Source organism: Urocampus carinirostris, chromosome 2 (genome assembly GCF_059441175.1).
Source record: "Urocampus carinirostris isolate Australia breed hairy pipefish chromosome 2, RoL_Ucar_1.0, whole genome shotgun sequence".
NCBI classification, from domain to species: Eukaryota; Metazoa; Chordata; class Actinopteri; order Syngnathiformes; family Syngnathidae; genus Urocampus; species Urocampus carinirostris.
Window position 1 is genome coordinate 42028530 of NC_142350.1, and position 19003 is coordinate 42047532.

A 19003-nucleotide genomic window follows, 5' to 3' on the forward strand; every position below is an offset into this window, starting at 1 on the left:
AGATTTAAGTCCGCATTTGAAGGTGGACAGGGTCGCAGAATTTTCGGAAGTCAGGCGGCAATGAGTTCCAGAGCGAGGGGCAGAGCAGCTGAGAGCTCTGCTCCCCATGGAGCTGACGCGGGCGGGGGTTATAATGAAATGGAGGGGGGAAGATCATCTGAGGGTGCGGGATGGCGTGGCATTGTGAAGTAGGTCGGAGAGGTAGGGAAGGGAAAAGTTCTGAATGGCCATGTAGGTGTAGAGCAGGATTTTCTATGGTAGATTGGCAGCCAGTGGAGTTGCTGAAGGACACAGGTGATGCGATAGCGAGAGGGGTCTTTGGTGATGATGCCTGCAGCAGAGTTATGGAGGGACTTTTGAGGTAAACCGTAGAGGGAATTGCAGTAATCGAGGCATGAGGTGACAAGGCTATGGACGAGGATGGCTGTTGTGTGCGGGGTGAGCGAGGGGCGGGTGAAAGTAGGCTGACCAAGTGATGTTATGAGAGTTAAAGGATAGTGTGCTGTCTTTCAATTTGAACTTTTTCTTTGAGGTTCACCAACCTTTTACAGACTCTTTAGCCACAACTATATCATCGACCCACACCAACAAGATAACGCCCTCGTTATTGGACAGTTTGCTGTGATTACATTGGTCAGCCTGACTTAGTACAAACTTGTTTTCAATCAAAATGATCATGAAGCATCATATTCCAATTCCTGCCTGATTGTTTAAGATTGATTGATTTAATTTAATACACAAGTTGTTCGCCACTCTTTATTTTGACTTGAAAACCCATGTAAATTTCGTAGTCGATATGCGCATGCAAATACACTGACTTAACATCCATCTGAAGTAGTATTAAGTAACTGCATCAATGTGCCTAAAGAGGTCAAGTTCGCAGTCGGAAAAAAAAGAATCGAGTCCCTTTACCTTACTGTAACCCTTTGCTACATACCTTGCCTTTTATGTCTCATGCCCTTTTCCGTCCTCTTTTACAGGAAAGACCCACCTTCCCCCTACTGTCTGTCTAGCCTCCGGTAACTGTACTAAGGTGTTATTCTCTTTAAGTGAATTGATTTTGCCTTTCATAGCATGGTGATGCCATCGCCTCCTCATAGGTCTGTGGCAGCCCAACTATAACCATGTGTGTAATAGCCCGTTTTAGGAGTGCTCAAGCACCTCCAAATTCAACCCAAGCACCCCCAAAATTTGCAGTATTTTTAAAACTTTTGTTTTTTAAAGGGAAAAAAGACAAAAATGTTAACAACGCAGCGTCGGAAATACTTCTATGCCTTGAAATGGTTCAGTCCAATGTATTCTTGGCACCACATGATGGTATTCCTGCAATTGTATTTTTGTAGCATTTATGTAGTCAAATTTTTAAATATATCTGTAGTATTATTGTTGTTGTATCGTTGTAGTATTTTTGCAACTGTATTTTTGTGGTACTTCCTTAGTAGAATCTTTGTTGTATATCCGTAGTATTTTTGTAGATATACTTTTGCTGAATTTTTATGGTCTTTAGTATTTTTATGGTATTACTGTAATTTTATCTTGAAGTATTTTGTAGTATTTCTACAGTGGTATTTCTGTAGTATTTTCCATTCTACAATTTTAGTAGTATATTTGTAGGATTTATGTAGTATAACTGCAGGCCGTAAATTTATTTTTGTAGCATTTCTGTCGGCAGTAGCTCTGGAGGTAGAGCGATCGTTTTAGGATTAAGGGATCCCAGTTCGAATCCCGGCTTGTCCGTGTTACTTGTCGAAGTGTCCTTGGGTAAGACACTGAACCCCCAATTACTCCCAATAAGCAGGTTAGCGCCTTACATGGCTGCACAGATCACGGCCGCTATTGGGAAATGTGAAGCACAATGTAAAGCACTTTGGGAAGTCATTGACTTGAAAAGCGCTATATAAATGCAGATCATTTCATTTCAGATCATTTCATTTCATTTCATAACATTTCTGTAAAAGTAATTTTGTAATACTATCGAATGTCAGGGGGCAGAGCATTCCACAGCACCGGGGCCCGAATGGAGAACGCTCTTGAACCTGCGGATCTCTTCTTGGCTCTTGGGATCACGAGTAGACCAGCATTTTGAAAGCGAAGGCTCCGTACCAAAACGTAGGTGAAATTACATCTGAAAGGTATGAGGAAGCAAGTCCATGCATGATTTTGTATACTACCAACAGAACCTTGCTGTCTTGCACCCTGTTGTGAAAGGATAGTGGGATGTTTGGACGCGTTCTAAGGGATGGGCAGGGCACCCGTATGATGCGGCAGGGGTAAACCAGTGAAAGCTGTCGGGCCCTGCTGTTGAACAGAAGAGTGTGTTGTGTCACCCAGACCCGAGTGACATGGTCGCTTTCTTGTGTCCTGTTTCATCTGGAGGGACGAAAGCATGACCAACTTGGATGCCGAGTTGCTTAACTTGTTTGGGTGTTGAAATGAAATGAAATGATCTGCATTTATATAGCGCTTTTCAAGTCAATGAAGACTTCCCAAAGCGCTTTACAATGTGCTTCACATTTACCCATTCAAACACACACATTCACACCAATAGCGACCGTGCAGCCATGCAAGGCGCCAACCTGCTTATTGGAGGCATTAGGGGTTCAGTGTCTTACCCGAGGACACTTCGACTTGTAACACGGAGGAACCAGGATTCGAACTGCGATCTCTTGATCCCAAGAAGAGTGCTCTACCTCGGTCCAAAAATTTTTGTGTGTATTTTTTTGGGCTACTTTTTCCCTTTTTATCTTTCTATTTTTTTTATTTTATTTTATTTTATTTATTTTTGTATGTGTTGTCTTGCTGTTGGTCACCCCTCTCAAGGGATATGACCAAGGTAGATAGATAGAACCAACAGAACCGTGAAATCACATCTTAAGATAACAGGGAGCCAACGCAGGTTAGCTAGGGGTGATGTGATCAAACTTTCTTGTCTTAGTTAAAAGCCTTGCTGGAGCATTTTGTGCCAGCTGACGGCTCTTGATTTTGGACTTCGGGAGACCAGAGAGGAGTGCATTACGGTAATCGAGACGGAAGGTAACAAACGCACGAATTATAATCTACGCATCCGACTGAGACAGCATAGGGCGAATTTTAGCAATGTTCCAAAGATGGGAAAAAAGCTGTTCTATTCATTTTTGAGTCCTTTCAGCACCATTGCCACTAATAATGCAGCACTGAGAGCTTCCTTCGCTATTTTCTCAATGCGGCCACTATCTTTTCAACATGTGCTCAGTTGTCCACGTGCTGCTCCCATCATCCATTTGCACATTAGTCAACTATGTGTACATTGCAACAATTCGCAGCTTCTCTTGACTCAAAATTTTGACTTAAAATTGGACTTTTCTGTTTATTTATTTGTTTTCTACAAGGATTAACATTAGCATTTTGTCATCCAAACAGCCACACTGTTTGTTTCTCCGACTGATCAGCCATCCCTCACAACTTATTTCCAAGGATGGCCTTTTTTAGTAGGCCAGAAACATTGCTTCCCAGATATGGATGTGGAAATCTTTGTCCATGCATCTCCAAAATGAAAATTGACCTGGGCTCATAACTTGGTCTTTCTTCAGCGACGCTAGTTCCCTCTCTCAAGGGATCCATATCGTAAGACCTTTTCTCTAGACACGTGTTTTACTTGCAAAATGAAAACAAACGGCCCCACAACGCTTATGATCACCAGCTCATGTTGTCACTGACTGTTTTCTGGGGAGGTCCTGTTTTTTGTCCTTTATCAATAGAAACTCCGCCCAAATGTTACAGTGTGTTTTACACTACGTTCTTGTGCATTGTCCGTTATCCGTTGTGTGTTGTGCTACGTGATAGCAAGACATAGCAGTTACCTGCTTTGGCGAGTCGGTCCTATCAGTCAAATAAGCACATACTGCCAGAAAGAGAGATGCTTGGGCGTCTTATACAGAAGTAGGCAGCTTCCAAGCCAGCTAACTCTCTCATTTGCCTCTCTGGGGATTGAATAGGCATTCAGCAGTACCAAGATGCATATCCAACCCTGCACAGATACACAATACATCACTGCATCATTGTTGTGTCTTCAGCTCCATGTGAACGTTTTTTCCCCAATATTCACCTGCATTCTTTCTCCTCTCAGAAGAACAATGCTGCATTCACAAAAGAGAGGTTTAGTTATTTTGGCTCATGAGAAAGAAACTACAAGGAATCTTGACATGAATAGGTTTGTGACAGAATCCGCAAAGAGCAGCAGTAGATTTGTCCTGTGGATGGTGTCGGGAAGAACCAGGATATACCTTTAACCTAACCTGTACCTTATTACCCGCACATCTTATTGTGTTCTAAGTTAACCTTTTTCACTTCTAAGTCAACTGACAATTTAGCTGGTGATAGGAATGAGTGGAGAGGTGTTGTGAAGGGATAGTGGGATGTTGAACGTGTTCTAAGGGATGGGCAGGGCACCTGTATGATGCAGCAGGGGTAAAGCAGTGAATGCCCACCCACACCTCGCAACCTGATAACAACATTGCGAACAAAACTGGAGCCGCAAATGACTATTTTGACAAATGATTTTAGGACTCAACAGTTCTTATGATAATCGGGTTTCAAGTACAGTACACAAGCAAAGGCAAACAGCGCTTCCTACTGGCTAACAAGAGAACTGAGAACTCAGATAACCCCCAGTTTATCTCTCAAATCTGTTGACTTTGAATTTACTGTATTTTACAAATAGAAGGGAAAAATTAACAAATAAAAATGGTCAGTGTTAAATCTTACTAAGAGCTCCCGTTTAGTATGTCAGCATTACATTTTCCTTTGACGAAAAAAAATTATTAAAAAGACATTAAATGGTAAACAGACTGCATTTACATAGAGCTTTTCAAGTCATTGAAGAAGAAAGCGCTTTTCACTGTATTCCACACTTACCCATTTACACACACTCACATACCAGTAGGGAGCTAGCCACGCAAGGCGCCTACCTTCAAAAATACTTTTTCATAATACTATCATAATACCATCACTACCAGAAAAATATTACTGCAGGAATACTACTACAGAAATACTGCAAAAATACAACTAGGAATAAACTAGAAAAATTCTACTATGGAAATACAACAAAAATAAAACTACAGTAATACTTGACTGCAGAAATAGCACAAAAAATTCTGCAAAAAAAACACCTACAAAATAGAACAGAAATGGTACCAAAAACCCCCCCAAAATAATGAGTATTCCTACAAAAACACCAAAATCATCAAAGTACTGTAGTACTACAAAAATACTACAGATGTTCAAGAAAAAAAAATCTACTTACGTAATACAACAAAAACACTACAGAAATACTAAGAATGTACTACTATGAAATAACTACCAAGAGAACTACTGCAGAAATAGTACAAAAATAAAACTACAGTAATACTAGAAGATCAACTACTGAACTTCAACAAAAATCTGACTATAGAAATACTAAAAAAATACTTTTGTCAGAACCAGAACGGATGGTAGACTCAAACGCGTAATGTTTCACAACAAACTTTATTGCGGAAGCGGAGAAGTCAGGTATGGGAAAGCAAGCGCCAGCAATCTGGCGATCGCTGGGCAGGAGGAGCAGGAAGCTCACGGGATCGGAGCGCAGTCGGAAGGCGGGAACGAGTAGAGTAGCCGCAACAGGCGATCGCAGCGTGGTCGATGGGCAGAAACGAGATGAGTAGCCGGGACGGGCGATCGGAGCGTGGTCGTTGGGCAGAAATAGGTCAGGGAGCTGGAGACCATCGGGAAGCCCGGGCCAGACGAGCAGGATACAGGTAATGGCGGGACAGACGGGAGCTAGAGTCAAATAGTGTTTGCCTTGCGTGTGCGGAGGTTGGCTGATTGACTGACAAGGAGTGAATGGAGTACTGAGTTTAAATAGGAGAGGAACCAATCAGGCAACAGCTGGCGCCAAACAAGCAGGCAAAGGTGAGGGCAATGGGTAATCGTGACAACTTTAAAAAAAGTACAACTACTGTAACGCTTGAAAAATATATATCAAATTAATTGCTTAAAATAGGCACCTTGTATATCATTATCCTTTAATTGTGATCGTTTCAAAACCAATATGATACTAATTTTGTTGAAAAGAACAATACTGTGTAAATGTGAGCATGTATATTTATTCACAAATAAAAAAATTGCAATTAAAAAGGTGAATTGCATCGACCATCTGATGTTCAGGGTTAGTGAGCGCATCCCCGGAGTGTCTTTCGGCAACTACCACCTGACTGACCTGGAGTATGCTGACGACACCATCATGCTCAGCACTTCCTACAGCCAGCTGAGAGACGCTCTGGGCATTTACAGCGAAGAGGCAGCGCGGCTTGGCCTCCAAGTGAGTTGGACGAAAACCAAGTTCATGTATGTCGGTGATGGACCAGATCCACCTCCAATCCAAATTGGTAGCGACATCGTAGAGCCTGTCAAGAGCTTTGTGTATCTGGGGTCCATGGTGACACACAATGGGGACCTAAAACCAGAGATTCTCCGCAGAAGAGCCCTGGCAGCATCTGCTCTGCAGTCTCTCTGGAAACCACTCTGGCGGCACCAGACCATCGCACGCAAGACGAAGCTCCGCATTTACAACCTCGCCGTATTCTCTATCCTGCTTTATGGCTCAGAAACATGGCCCCTGAACGACACCCTGGCCACAAGAATCGACGGTTTTGATAGCAGGGCTCTCAGAACCATCGAGAACATCAGGTGGCCCCAGCGAGTCTCCAATAAAGAGCTCAGAGCCCGCACGTGCCAGCCCCGAGCATCTTCCTTGGTCGCACAACGCCGCACCCGCTGGTTTGGCCATGTCCTTCGTCTACCACCAGACCATCCGACACGAGCCATTCTCCAGTTTGACCCAAAGGCAGCAGGCTGGAGACGACCACGAGGGAAACCCCGCACTCGATGGCTCGACGTCGTTGCGGGCGACCTCCAACAACACGGAGTTGCTGTAGAGGATGCAGAACAGCTGGCACAAGACCGCCAGCATTGGAAAAACCTTGTTCATCTGGTCGGCTCAACGCACAGGGACGGGACCCCCCGACCTTCGCTGGAGCAATAATCAATCAATCAATCAAAAAAATTGCATTGTCTTTCCAAGATCGACCCATTGGCTCAAAATTTTGGAACCAATGTGGCTCCCGACTCCCAAAAGTTGCCTGTCCCCGGATTAGAAAATTTAATGAGTTATAGTAGGTTGGAAACTATCAAGTAATAATGGGCCCCAAATCTAATTTTGCTTAGGTCCCCATAAAGGCTCAGGCCACCTGATCGGTGGCATTAAAAGATTAAACAATGACTGCTATAGAAAACTGATGTCAACTGTTCTTGCGATAAAGATGGCAAATGCTATACTAAACACTTTGCTTATTTATTTTCATCCATACATACAAATTCAACTTATAACCACATACATGCATAATTCATTGCTTCTACTCATCAAAATCTCCAAGTATTATTACAAGGCATGTTTAATTCTATAGACTGTAACACTGTGTCTTATGTTCCCAACAATTATTTTGTTGTGCAACTGTGTAAATCTTTGTACCTACAAAGGCAAATAATAATTGGTGCAGTGGGCATACTCAGGCATCATTATGAGGCCAAATTATTTTCAAAACACTCCGTCCCCATCACAGATAATTACTTAGCCAAAATCTGAGTTGCTAACAGTTTGAGATCATGCATGACAAATTGTTTGGCTTCTGTTGCAAACAAAATCGTCTTAGGACACAAAGCAGAAACAAAAGCCTAGTTAATGTACTACTTATGATCTTTTCTTATAGTTTCAAAGTAGTACAAAAAATTGACTCAACTGATGTCGCACTTTCGGCACCATTTGCTGCTGTTCATGCATAAGTCAAAAACACTTTTTGAATGAGTTGGAATGAAAAGAATTGTTACCATAGTTCATGATTGGATCTACACATCTGTATATCTTAACCGTTCAAGTTTGGGGTTGCTTAGAAATGTCCTTCTTTTTGAAAGAAAAATACTGTTTTTCTCAATAAAAATAACATTTAACTAATCAAAAATATACCCCATGCATTGTTAACATGGTAAAAGACTATTTTAACTGCAAATGTTGGGTTTTAAGTTACATAGGTGTAAAGAGGCCCATTTTCAGCAATCAGCACTCCAGTGTATTAATACTACATTGTATTTTGTAGTTGCTTTAAAAGGCTAATGGATGGTTAGAAAAACCCTTATGCAATTATGGCAGCACAACTGAAAGCTCAGGGTTCGGAAACCTATGACTCACGAGCCATATATGGATCTTTTCATGAGTACGTTTGGCTCAGGGATAAAAAGCACACATTTTTATCAAATTGCTACACATGGGGCCAATCATGTCACGTGCAATCTCTGATTGGGTTCGGTTCAGTGTATATATAGGGCCCAGTCTTGACTACTATTTACAGTCAAAGTGTGAAGACCACAGACCCTGTTTTGGCTGGAAATCGCTAAATAATCCTTTATAGAGAACCTCATTAAACAATCTACATAATGAGTTGAGACACTTTATGTTGAAAAGCCACAAAACCAAGTGTAAACACCCAGAAGCCTGAACAAAGCGCCCAGGGCAATATGATATGATGAGTGGTAGGAAAAGGCAGAGCTATACATGCAGCGAGCACATTCCTTTTCCTTTCCCAGCTCCATCTGCACGGAAGATAATTACATTAATATCCTCGTTTGCAGTATTTTGTGACATTTTTACAAAATAACTTTGCTTGCACTATATTTTTTAAATCGTTATTTAGAAAAAAAAGACAGAGGAAATAATCCTCTACACTCTCTAACTGCGGGAGGGAGACAAATGTTTAGTGGTATATTTATATTGATATGGGATACAGGCTCTGGTATTATTATTTCATACAGTTCATCAAATTATCAAACGTCACACAGTTAAATACAATGTGCTGAAGAAAGAGCTTTTGTCTGAAGAGCGTTTGGCGGTTTTGTGGAGTATATGGTATGCATCGCTGAGAAACAAATCCAAATATATTTGCTTTTATGGCTCATTGGGTCAAAAAGGTTTCCGACCCCTGGTTTAGCTGGTTAGAGAAGCTATAAACTTTCGGAATGGCCAGAAAATAGTGAACTTTCTTTCGAAACTCAACAGTCTATTCTAATTCTAAGAAATAAAGGCCATTTGAGAAATTGCTAAGAAACTGAGGATCTCCTACAACGGTGTGTAATACTTCTTTTAGATAACAGTCCAAACAGTGTAGAAAAAGAAGTGGCAGGCACAAGTACATCTTCATTATATAGTACCCAGAAATCATCAGTGTAAAAATCTTCAGTGAAAAGGCGACTAAAAGATGCTTGCATTCAGGGCAAAGAAAATGCCATATCTGAGAATGGGCAACTGAAAAAAGCGATTCATATGGGTAAAAGACCACAAACATTAAACAACTTATTTGATAAATGAAAGATTAGCTTTTGAATGGTAATGTCCTAAACTTTAAAAAGCACCCTAAAGAATGGTGAAAATCTCAATTGCGCTGTTCCATCACATACATGTCTTTTCCGTTGGAGAGAAAGTTGCTCGTTGCAGTTTTTCCATTTGTGACCACAATACTTGTGTCACACAGAAAATCCAAATGCGCACTGTGACATGCACAAAGATTCCTCCTGGAATTCATCTGAAGCACTACTTCAAGTCATGGTAGAGTGTCCTGCAAGTGGTAAGTTTTGAGAATGAGGTGAGCAACCACAAAATACAACTATTGAAACCATTTATCAAAAAATATGGAAGTTGCTCAAGGTTACCATGGGTAGTAAATGTCAAAGAGTAATATTTTCTCTTTCAGAGTTCTGAATAATCCACTCGATAGCATCCCAACCCTAAAGTGTCAAAAAGAGAAAAGGAAAATTAAAGCATCTGATGAGGGAAAGCTGAAAGCAAATTACATTTGATAGAACCTAACAAAATAATTTGCTACAGCGGTAAGATCGGGCCTAAAAAAATCGAACACGACCCAGTTAGCACCCGACCAATTAACGTGATTTGCAGGACTTAGTCTGAAGCAAACCTGAAATTCAAAATTTTATTTGTAAGGAGTCGGGAGGATGAGAGGTGATTTATGATAAGAAATTAAAGCCTGTCTTTTGTAATGAAATCTAGGTTAAAAAAAGACTGTATAAACATTAAGTGTACATAGTTTATACTTCTGTATCTGCAGAGGTTACATTTACCTACAATTTTCCATTATTGATTTTTTTTTTTTAAGATAAAGGGAAAATTTTAAGGCTGTCCGTCATTTTGACAGGTTGAAAATTGGACCATAAACCACAGCAGCAGTCTGTCCTTAATAATCTAGCACTACATTTTAAGAGTGAGGCAGAGGGACACAGAAGAACAATGACAGGTGGATATATTTTTTTAATCAGCGAAAGAGAAATAGGCCGACCCCAACGTTTTTTTTGGCCCAACCCAGGCCGAAATTCTGGTCAGGTGAGGCTCAGGCTTAAGATCTTACTTCTGATTTTTTTCTATGTAGTCATGAATGTGTGCAGTTGCAGTTTTAGGCGCGGGCGAGGCGGGCAGCCGCTTGGGGATGTCATGGTTGCCATGGCGCCCAATTGGCCCCGCCCGTGTGGAGCCAGCTGCAGCTCGTTGACAGATTGGCTTTCCTTTTATTCAAGCTCAGTGCTCTCACGCACCCTTAGTCAGTCCGTCAACTAACCTCTGCACCCGCAAGACGTGGGTTTTGACTCTGTCCAGTTTCCTGTCCGGTATTGTTCCCGTCTATTTTACCCTGTTTAATATCGATTTTCAGTTTCGTTCCCGTCTAGTTGGTCCTGTTTAATTTCGATATCCAGTTTTGATATCAATCCTGTCTGTCCCGATCTGTTGGGTATTGACCCCCATCTGTCCGATATCTTCTCGTGCAATTGGTATCGATCTCGTCGGCCTCTGGCTTCGTGTCATTCTACGCCAGACTGCTGCCTAACGTCTTCTGCCCAACGATCGCCGAATCACTGGCGTTTGGGTTAAGGTGCATGACTGCGCCCATTTCCCGTAAAATAAAAGCTTGTGTGAGAAATCTCATGCATTTGGGTTCCCCTTCTGTTCCGGTTCTTGACAGGGGAGGCATTTTTACCACGACACATGGACACGAGAACTTCCCCAAAAATAAAAAGATTAAATGTGCGCCGCAGAGTGGTTTTGTATTATCTAACACTTTGAAAATGGACGCTCCTTCATTGCAGCTTTGATGCCCTTGCTTGCTGCAAAGGTGTGTAGAAATACTGATAGGCTGTACTGGATGAGGACAATTGTAGGTGGGAGGCGGCCCGGGGGACAGTTCACCTCGGACTGCGAGAGGAAGGATTCCCTGTCTTACTATACATAAAATAATTAGTTGGCGCCTCTTGTCTTCCAAATAATGCACATTATTCATAACTTTAAAAATACAGGCTGCGCACTTTTCTTTTATGTATATAGTGTATTTGCATTTATTATCTGAGGATTTTTTTTAATATATATATATATTTGCTATTTTTATGTATATTGAATCAACATTATTTTTTATTAAAGCATTCGTCCAATTGACAATTAAGGTATCTCCCCCTCTTTATTTGTGTTTAATATGTGTCTTGGCAATTCTTTGGTGAGGATTGGCCGCTTGGAGGGAATAATTTAGTGTAGAACTGCCACCGGATGTGTGTTACCTTTCTAGCATTAGCCGTCATTCTCCTAGCCATCATGCCTTCCAGATAGCTACTCAAGCTCACTCCCTTCACTGTAATGATGGCCTCTTGTGTCAGGATGGTGCTGTGGACAACAAGAAATATAGAGCGAAACATAAAATGAGAGCGCCAAGTACCAAAAGATGGCTTTGGAAATAATGAACGTACACCTCAGGGTTGTCCGGGTGAGGTGTGTAAAGTAACCTCTCATCCACTGAAATAAGGTTGGTAAGAGTAATCTGTCGGACAAAGCAACACACACAAATTTAGGGGGAAAAGATCATTTAGAATGTCACTGTTGGTGTCAGGCTTGGTGCCTTGTCGAGTTGAGTAAGTAAGAGCAGGTAACAAACACAGGTGAGATTCTCTTAGTAAAGGTAATACAGTTATTGTTTTTAATATAAGGCAATTGCAGAGGAGACTGCATAGAATGCCAGATCGTTACTTTGACCATTATTGCGCCCCTGTTGTATGTGTTTTGACTATTATGAACCGTTTATGTCATTGTCATTTTTGGCCAATCATGTTGCTGTTTTTTGATTCCACACCATCTAGGGCGGATCTGCTTCTGTATTCTAAGGTCATTTAAGGAAAAGAAAAAGCTTCATAAGAGGCCTTTAGAAAAGGTTGGAATTTCTTATCTAAGGTTATGGCTCTCTCACCTGTTCTCCTTGCAAGTTCAAAATCAATTGATAGATTTCATCCTTATTTTGAGTGTCTACTAAACTACAAATTTATCAACAGGTGGAGTACTGAATACAGTAAGACGCAATTTTGCTGTTTGGACAGACGGGAAAAAAGCAGCTCCATAAATTCCAAATAACATTGTCAAAGATAGCAGTTTCTTTCGTTGCTCTATGTGGGGGAAGCAATTAACACTTTTACAAAACAGCTCCAGACTTAAAGAATTTAGACTTTTTCTCAACAAATTTGAGTTGGATTAGCTTTAAGAATTTAAGTGAAATTCAGAATAGCAATAATTTGGGTTGGAGCCCTTAAGGTTCAGGGGAAATGTGTTCTTGTACTATTGTGTTTTTAGCGTTTTCAGCTCAAGGGAAGTTCATTTTTGAGTTTTGGCGTCCGGATTACACTTTTGCAAAAGAGCTCAAAACTAAACACTTTATTTAACATCTTCCTGGAGAGGATCATAATGGAAGCCCTGTACCAATATGAAGGTATGGTCTTCATTGGGGGCGAATCTCTGTTTTTATGATGATATTGGTGGACTGGCAGAAGAAGAACAAGAACTCAGGGATCTGGTCAATCGCCTGGACAAAGCATCAACCCAATATGTAATGACCAGGAACCCAAAAGTATCACCACAAACATAAGCATTAACTGCCAAGAGCTAGAACATTTCACAAAACATGTATTTTGGAGCTGTCATTTCAGAAGAAGAGGGGATCAGGACCATAAATCATTGCCAGAATAGTTAAAACCACAACTGCACTTGCCAGACTAAAACCCATCTAGAGAGACAAGTATGTTGAAGTAAAATGAGAAATAAGACTCACACAAGCGTTGGTTTCCTCAATTTTCCTCTACACTTGAAATTCATGCACTCTCACAGCAGATCTGGAAAGGAAAATCCAGGCTATACAGAAATAGTCTAGGCATCAGCTACAAAGCCCATCAGACCAATGAAACAGTGTGCAACACCATCAGCGGGCACAGTAGACCCTACAAAGAACAGATCACATTTGAAGAGAGCAGCAGGAGAAGAAGACAGAAAAAGAACTTGGCCGACAACTTAAAGGAATGGACTTCGCCACGACCCAAACTCAGGCCAGGAACCTTTTGCAGTGGAGAGAACTGTCCAGAGTTGCGTCCTCAGTGGTGTCCTGACAACCCAGTTAGTTAAGGGAACAGTGTATCTTAATCAACACTAGAGCAGAAAGGCGCACAAACAAAATCATTAGCGTAAAAAAGAAGGAAGTAGCTTTCATTAGGGCTTAATACCAAACAAAATAAGGTCCCTAATGGAAAACAGTGACAGTGTTATCTGCATATTGTATTTTTACTAAACAAAGGAGCGCTTGTTGAAAAAAAATAAACGATTTGGATAAAACCGAGAAGGCGCTGTATGCTAATTGCTATTTAGCTACATATCAGGAGCAGGCGGCGCAGCACAGAGTGACACATTGTGCAGTGATGAAGACACTGCGGACCGTGTCTGCAGCAGTCAATATTAAATTGGCATTAAAATATAAACAGGAATGGGACAAAAACGTTCTCAAAAAGAAACTCAAAGCACTGTACCGACTCAAACTCAGAAGCCCGTACAATCACAACACATGGTGAGCCATGAGATTGATCTTAAGCTCTCCCACCCCATGCGCACATGAAACAATGATAGAGAGATCTGGTATTTTTACAACTACGTAAAAAAATCATTATAGCTGCCGACACTAGTCACTTACTAAGTAAGGGTACCTGATAATTAACGGGCTGACAGTTATCAGACTGATAGTAATTTGACGACACTGTTTAGGCCCGATAGTAAAAATATACCCAATAGTCACTTGCTGCCACACTAAAATATCAATTCAGTCAACACTACTTGTTTGAAAGATGCTAAGCACTTATGTATGATTCTTTTTCTATGTAGTAGTAGCAATATTTGGTATCCTCTCTATTTTGGTCTACTAGTGATCCCAAGAGCCAAAAAGAGAACCGCAGGTTTGAGAGCGTTCTCCATTCGAGCCCCGGTGTTGTGGAATGCTCTGCCCACTGAGATTTGATCTGCAACCTCAGTGGAAATGTGTAAATCTAAGTTTAAAATAAACTTCTATTCTATAGAATATTAATAACCTATTTTTTATGTTGACAATATCTGTTTATTATTTGTTATTGCGACAGCCATTGCACCCTGGTCATCCTGGAAGGGGGATTACCTCATGTGCATTTCATTTTGCTCATGTTGAGGTATTTGAGTTTTTCCTTGCCCTCATGTAGGTTTTAGATCAGGGGATGGTAAAAAAATAGTCTGTGGTCTGTGCAGCCCTTTGAGACTCTTAGTGATTAAGGGCTATACAAATAAACATGACTTGACTCTATCAGTTTGTCCTATGCACAAGGAATGGGAAAGCTTAAAATCAGTCTCCTGTGTACAGGCTGTTGTAATTGTACAGCCCTCTGAATTGCACTCAGTACAGTACAACAATTTTGTTTGGAAAATGTTTTTGGTAGCACTCCTGAGTATATGTTAATGGCTTGTTAATTCATATTGCACTAGTTGATTAAGATTGACCTCGCAGACACAGTGCGCAAACATGTCTTAATCATGGCACAATGTGTTACTTTTCTGCACTAGACATTTCCCAGTGGATTTTTTTTTTTCAAAACATAAGGAAAGGACAGTAAATCAGTTTATTTGAATGGTTGTTAAAGCCTGCGTCTTTACAATTTGGTGCGGCATGTACACAAACAAAGTTTAGTTTCTTCCTTAAATTTGCTCACCAGAGCTTTTAATCAGGTGCACTTTGTAGCCGAGGATTTACGGTACTTCTTTTCAATTATGAGTTTTGAATGAGCTTCACTCATTGTACCTAGTATTTTCACGAGATATAAGGGGTGCACTGGTTGGAGTGTAAGTATGAGCTGGAATTTTCACAGATGGGTGATTGGAGCGTAACACCCGCTGTTCTGTGTTCGTAGTGAGAAAATTATTTTCTTAAATGGCCAAAAACGTCAAGATCTTCATTCAACGAATTCTGTCTCATCTTACATTTGTCGAGCAAAGCTCCATCTTTTTTTCCTCGGGGTCCACTATGGAGTGCTCTTTTACGTATGTTTGCAGGTGGCTGGTTCCCAGGATCTGAAATAGCAATGACAAAAAAACAGCGATAGGCACATGTCTCTAAACATCGGTACTAGAGGTAACAGAGAGCACTGACCGCTCGCACAATTGCAGGCAAGCCCCATTCCGTGCTGAGTAACCGGTGGCTGTGCAGACGTCCTTCTGCATCCATTTGGCGATCCAAAACGTCCACGCCAACTACGTGGGGATTCATGGGGTTAGGGTATTTCCTCATGGCGGCTTTGATCACTGTCTCCCATGGGTAACTTCACAAAAACAAGTAAGCAAAAACACCCAGGCTCATCAATAGACGATGGATACACATGATCTATGGAATGATTAAGATTCAAGTCAAGTCATGTTTATTTGTGACGCCCTGAATCACAAGGAGTCTCAAAGAGCTGCCGGATCACAGACTATTGTAAACTACAGACTATTATTACACCTTCCCCTGATCCAAAACCTACATGAGGGCAAGGAAGAACTCAAAAACCTTAACATGGGAAAAACAAATCCTTAAAAAGGGACCACACATGAGGTATTCCCACTAACTAAGTAAGGGTACCGGATAATGGAAAATGAGAAAAACAAATCCTTAAAAAGGGACCACACATGAGGTATTCCCCCTTCCATGATGACAATGGATGTTGCAATTACAATTAATACACAGATATTGTCAACGTGAAATATAGGTCATTCATAATCTATGGGATAGAAGTGTTTTAAGCCTAGATTTAAACAGTTCCACCGAGGTTGCATATCGAAGCTCAGGGGGAAGATCAGGGGTGGGCAAACTTTTGGAGTAACGGGCCACATTGGGTCAAAAAATTTGGCCAAGGGGCCGATCTTGGAGACCTAGCCAATTTTTCGTTTTAAGAAATATACATGCAGACATGTACATGTTTTATTTCTTTTCATAATTGTTTTTAACAAGATTATTCTCTTCTAATTAGTTTTGAAACACTCAGAATTAAAGCAAAATAATATATCCCGTATCAAGTTTTAAGCGCTTCATTTGATATTTAGCTTTGTAGTACAGTATTTCTGTAGCATTTCTGTAGTATTTTTGTGGTATTAACGGTAGCTGTATTTCTGCACTATTTTTGTAGTATTTCCATAATAATATTTTAGTATTTCTGTAGTTTTACTTAAATTTTGTTGTTTAATTGCTTTAGATCTATTTCTGTATATGTTCACTGATTTCCACACCCCCTAAACTTCTTTCATAACCTAGATTATTTAATAAAAAGAAAGGGCTCAGAGGAGGGCTTTTAGAACAGGTTGGAATTTCTTATCTGAGGTTTGTGTTCTCTCCTGTTCTTCTTGCAATTTATAAATTGATGGATGTCTTCTCACCCTGTTTTGAGTGTTTGCAACACTTTAAACCTATGAGATAGGTAAATCAGTTATCCAGTTTTTACTATTTAACACCTGCAAAAAAAGTTTGAACAGGACGCCAGGCTTGTCAGTTATTATAACCATTATTATTGTGCTCAGTTGTTTGTTGTTTTCGCTGTTATTTCACACTGTAATTGTTATTTTACTAGTATGCATACCTGTCAACCTGTACGTTTTTGCTGTACAAAGTACGTTTATTATGCATTTTAAGACGTGTACGACGTACAAGAAAATATGTATGGAAAAACGCAAATTTGTCAATTATGGGTACCATCCTGTATATACCGACTATCACGAAACGGCAAATCAATCAAGTCTAACGAGTTCGCCGCGGTAGCCTCTATCTCTGTATCGTTTTTTTTTGTTGCAAACGAAGCGAGCGGTTTGATGCTACTGTGCGCATGCGTCTGCCGCCTGGGGATTTCCAATCATGCATCATTCCGCAAAAAATATGGTGTAAGATTATTTAGTATTTTGTAAGGGAAAATACGACAGTTTGTAAGGGCATGGAGTCGTGGAGGTTGAAAGGTATGAGTATGCGCTGTTTACATCATTGTCACCACGTTGATGTTCTTTGAATCTTACATCCCTAAGCGCTGATCTGCTTTTTGGGACTGATACATTAATTTATTTTTAATACCGAAAGTTCATTACTTTGACTATAAAACCTCTGTATTACTCGAATACCTCCCTGTTGTTAGTTTTTTGGACTATTATGCACTGTTTACATCGTTGTCATTGTCAGTCAATCAACACGATTGACCAATAACGGTAAGGGTTATGATTTAGAAACACTGAATGTTTTTACCCTTGAACGTTATCAACTATCAAAGGTCTTATCAGTGAGATTTCTGTTTTATGTGGAATTGCTTATAATAATCGAAGTACCTGAAAGAATGCTCTGTGCTCCAAATCTTCATTTTTAAACGAGAGTAGTGACCTTTTATCTCGAGAATCCCCCTCAATGGCCTGGCGTGTTTCAGCAGACCAGAACCCGCAAAATGGGCCTTGAGTACCCCACCATGAGTTCACTTTGTTGAGATCCACGTTTGCCTCCAAACATTATGGGAGAAAGAGAAACACAAGCGAAAAAAACATCTGGTTATTCGAGGAATCAGGAGGTAGAGAACGGGTTTCAAAAAGTAGGAGCGAACCAGGCGCAAACCGGCGACCCGGTTTATCGTATACTTTGTGAAGCCACTTGGGGTAGATAGCCGAGTCCCTTATAGATTTTCAAAATAAGATGAATCCCTTAAATTTGATCACGATAAACTAAGGATAATATAATCTATGTAAATCTAATTGTAGAAAAAAAAACATCTTTAGATTCAAAAGTATAGGCACACGTAAACCCCAGGAGAGTTTTAACTAGCTAGCATGGCTGCAAAATACCAGTTTGTCATCAATTACATTGCAATCAAAATCTGTCTTAAGTAGTACTCCGTTAAAAAGAACATATTCCATGTCATGCACATAGTGATGGGAATTTTGGCTCATTAGAGAGAACCGGCTTTTTCAGCTCAGCTCACTAAAATGAGCCACCAAATGGCTCTTCAGATTTTTTGTTGCTTTAAAATAACCAACTATTTAATACTATTATTCTCAAAATTACTTTAAAGGGGAGGGGTTTGGGTAGAAACAAAGAAAAAAGAAAAAGGGCAAACATGAAAAAGGAAACAAATGAAGAAAAAGGGAGAAAGAACATGAAAACGCAAGAAAAACGACAAAAAGTAGGAAAAACGACACACAAAAAGAAAAAACGAAGAGAAAAAGAAAAAACAAGAGCGAGAAAAAAGCAAGAGAAAAAAAGAAATAAATGCTAGGAAAAAAAGAAAAAGAAGAAAAAAGACAAGAAAACAAGGGGGGGAAAGAAAATAAGGGAGAAAGCAAGAAAAAAGGCTATGAAAAAAACAGGAACATCAGCAATATTAATGTAACATGCACATAATGAAGTAATCATTTTTCAAAATAAAAATTTCCACCAAAAATTACAATAGCATTTATTTTAACCCATTTCCAGTTAAGCAACTAAAATGCCCTTTAAAATAATTTACTAGTCAGTCCAACAACAAATAAACTATGAAATACAAGAATTATCTTTATATAATTGAT

The 19003-nt window shown here is 40.2% G+C and overlaps 1 protein-coding gene across 2 annotated transcripts; it reads right to left on the bottom strand.

Moving 5' to 3' along the window:
• Positions 1-111: 111 nt before the first annotated feature.
• Positions 112-18076, bottom strand: prelid3a (PRELI domain containing 3A). Of its 2 annotated transcripts, XR_015849499.1 has the most exons (10): positions 17780-18076; positions 15591-15759; positions 15422-15511; positions 11863-11933; positions 11677-11779; positions 9772-9846; positions 9520-9677; positions 4085-4115; positions 3840-4006; positions 112-331 (listed from the first exon to the last, which is right to left on the bottom strand). XR_015849499.1 is itself a non-coding variant. In XM_088326539.1 (7 exons), the coding sequence occupies exons 1-6, from the start codon at positions 17809-17811 to the stop codon at positions 9787-9789; spliced, it is 525 nt and encodes a 174-aa protein (XP_088182665.1). In that variant the 5' UTR covers positions 17812-18076; the 3' UTR covers positions 8800-9677; positions 9772-9786. The 2 variants fall into 2 exon arrangements, 1 of the variants encoding a protein (XP_088182665.1); XM_088326539.1 differs by lacking the exons at positions 112-331; positions 3840-4006; positions 4085-4115 and having other exon boundaries at positions 8800-9677.
• Positions 18077-19003: the final 927 nt, after the last annotated feature.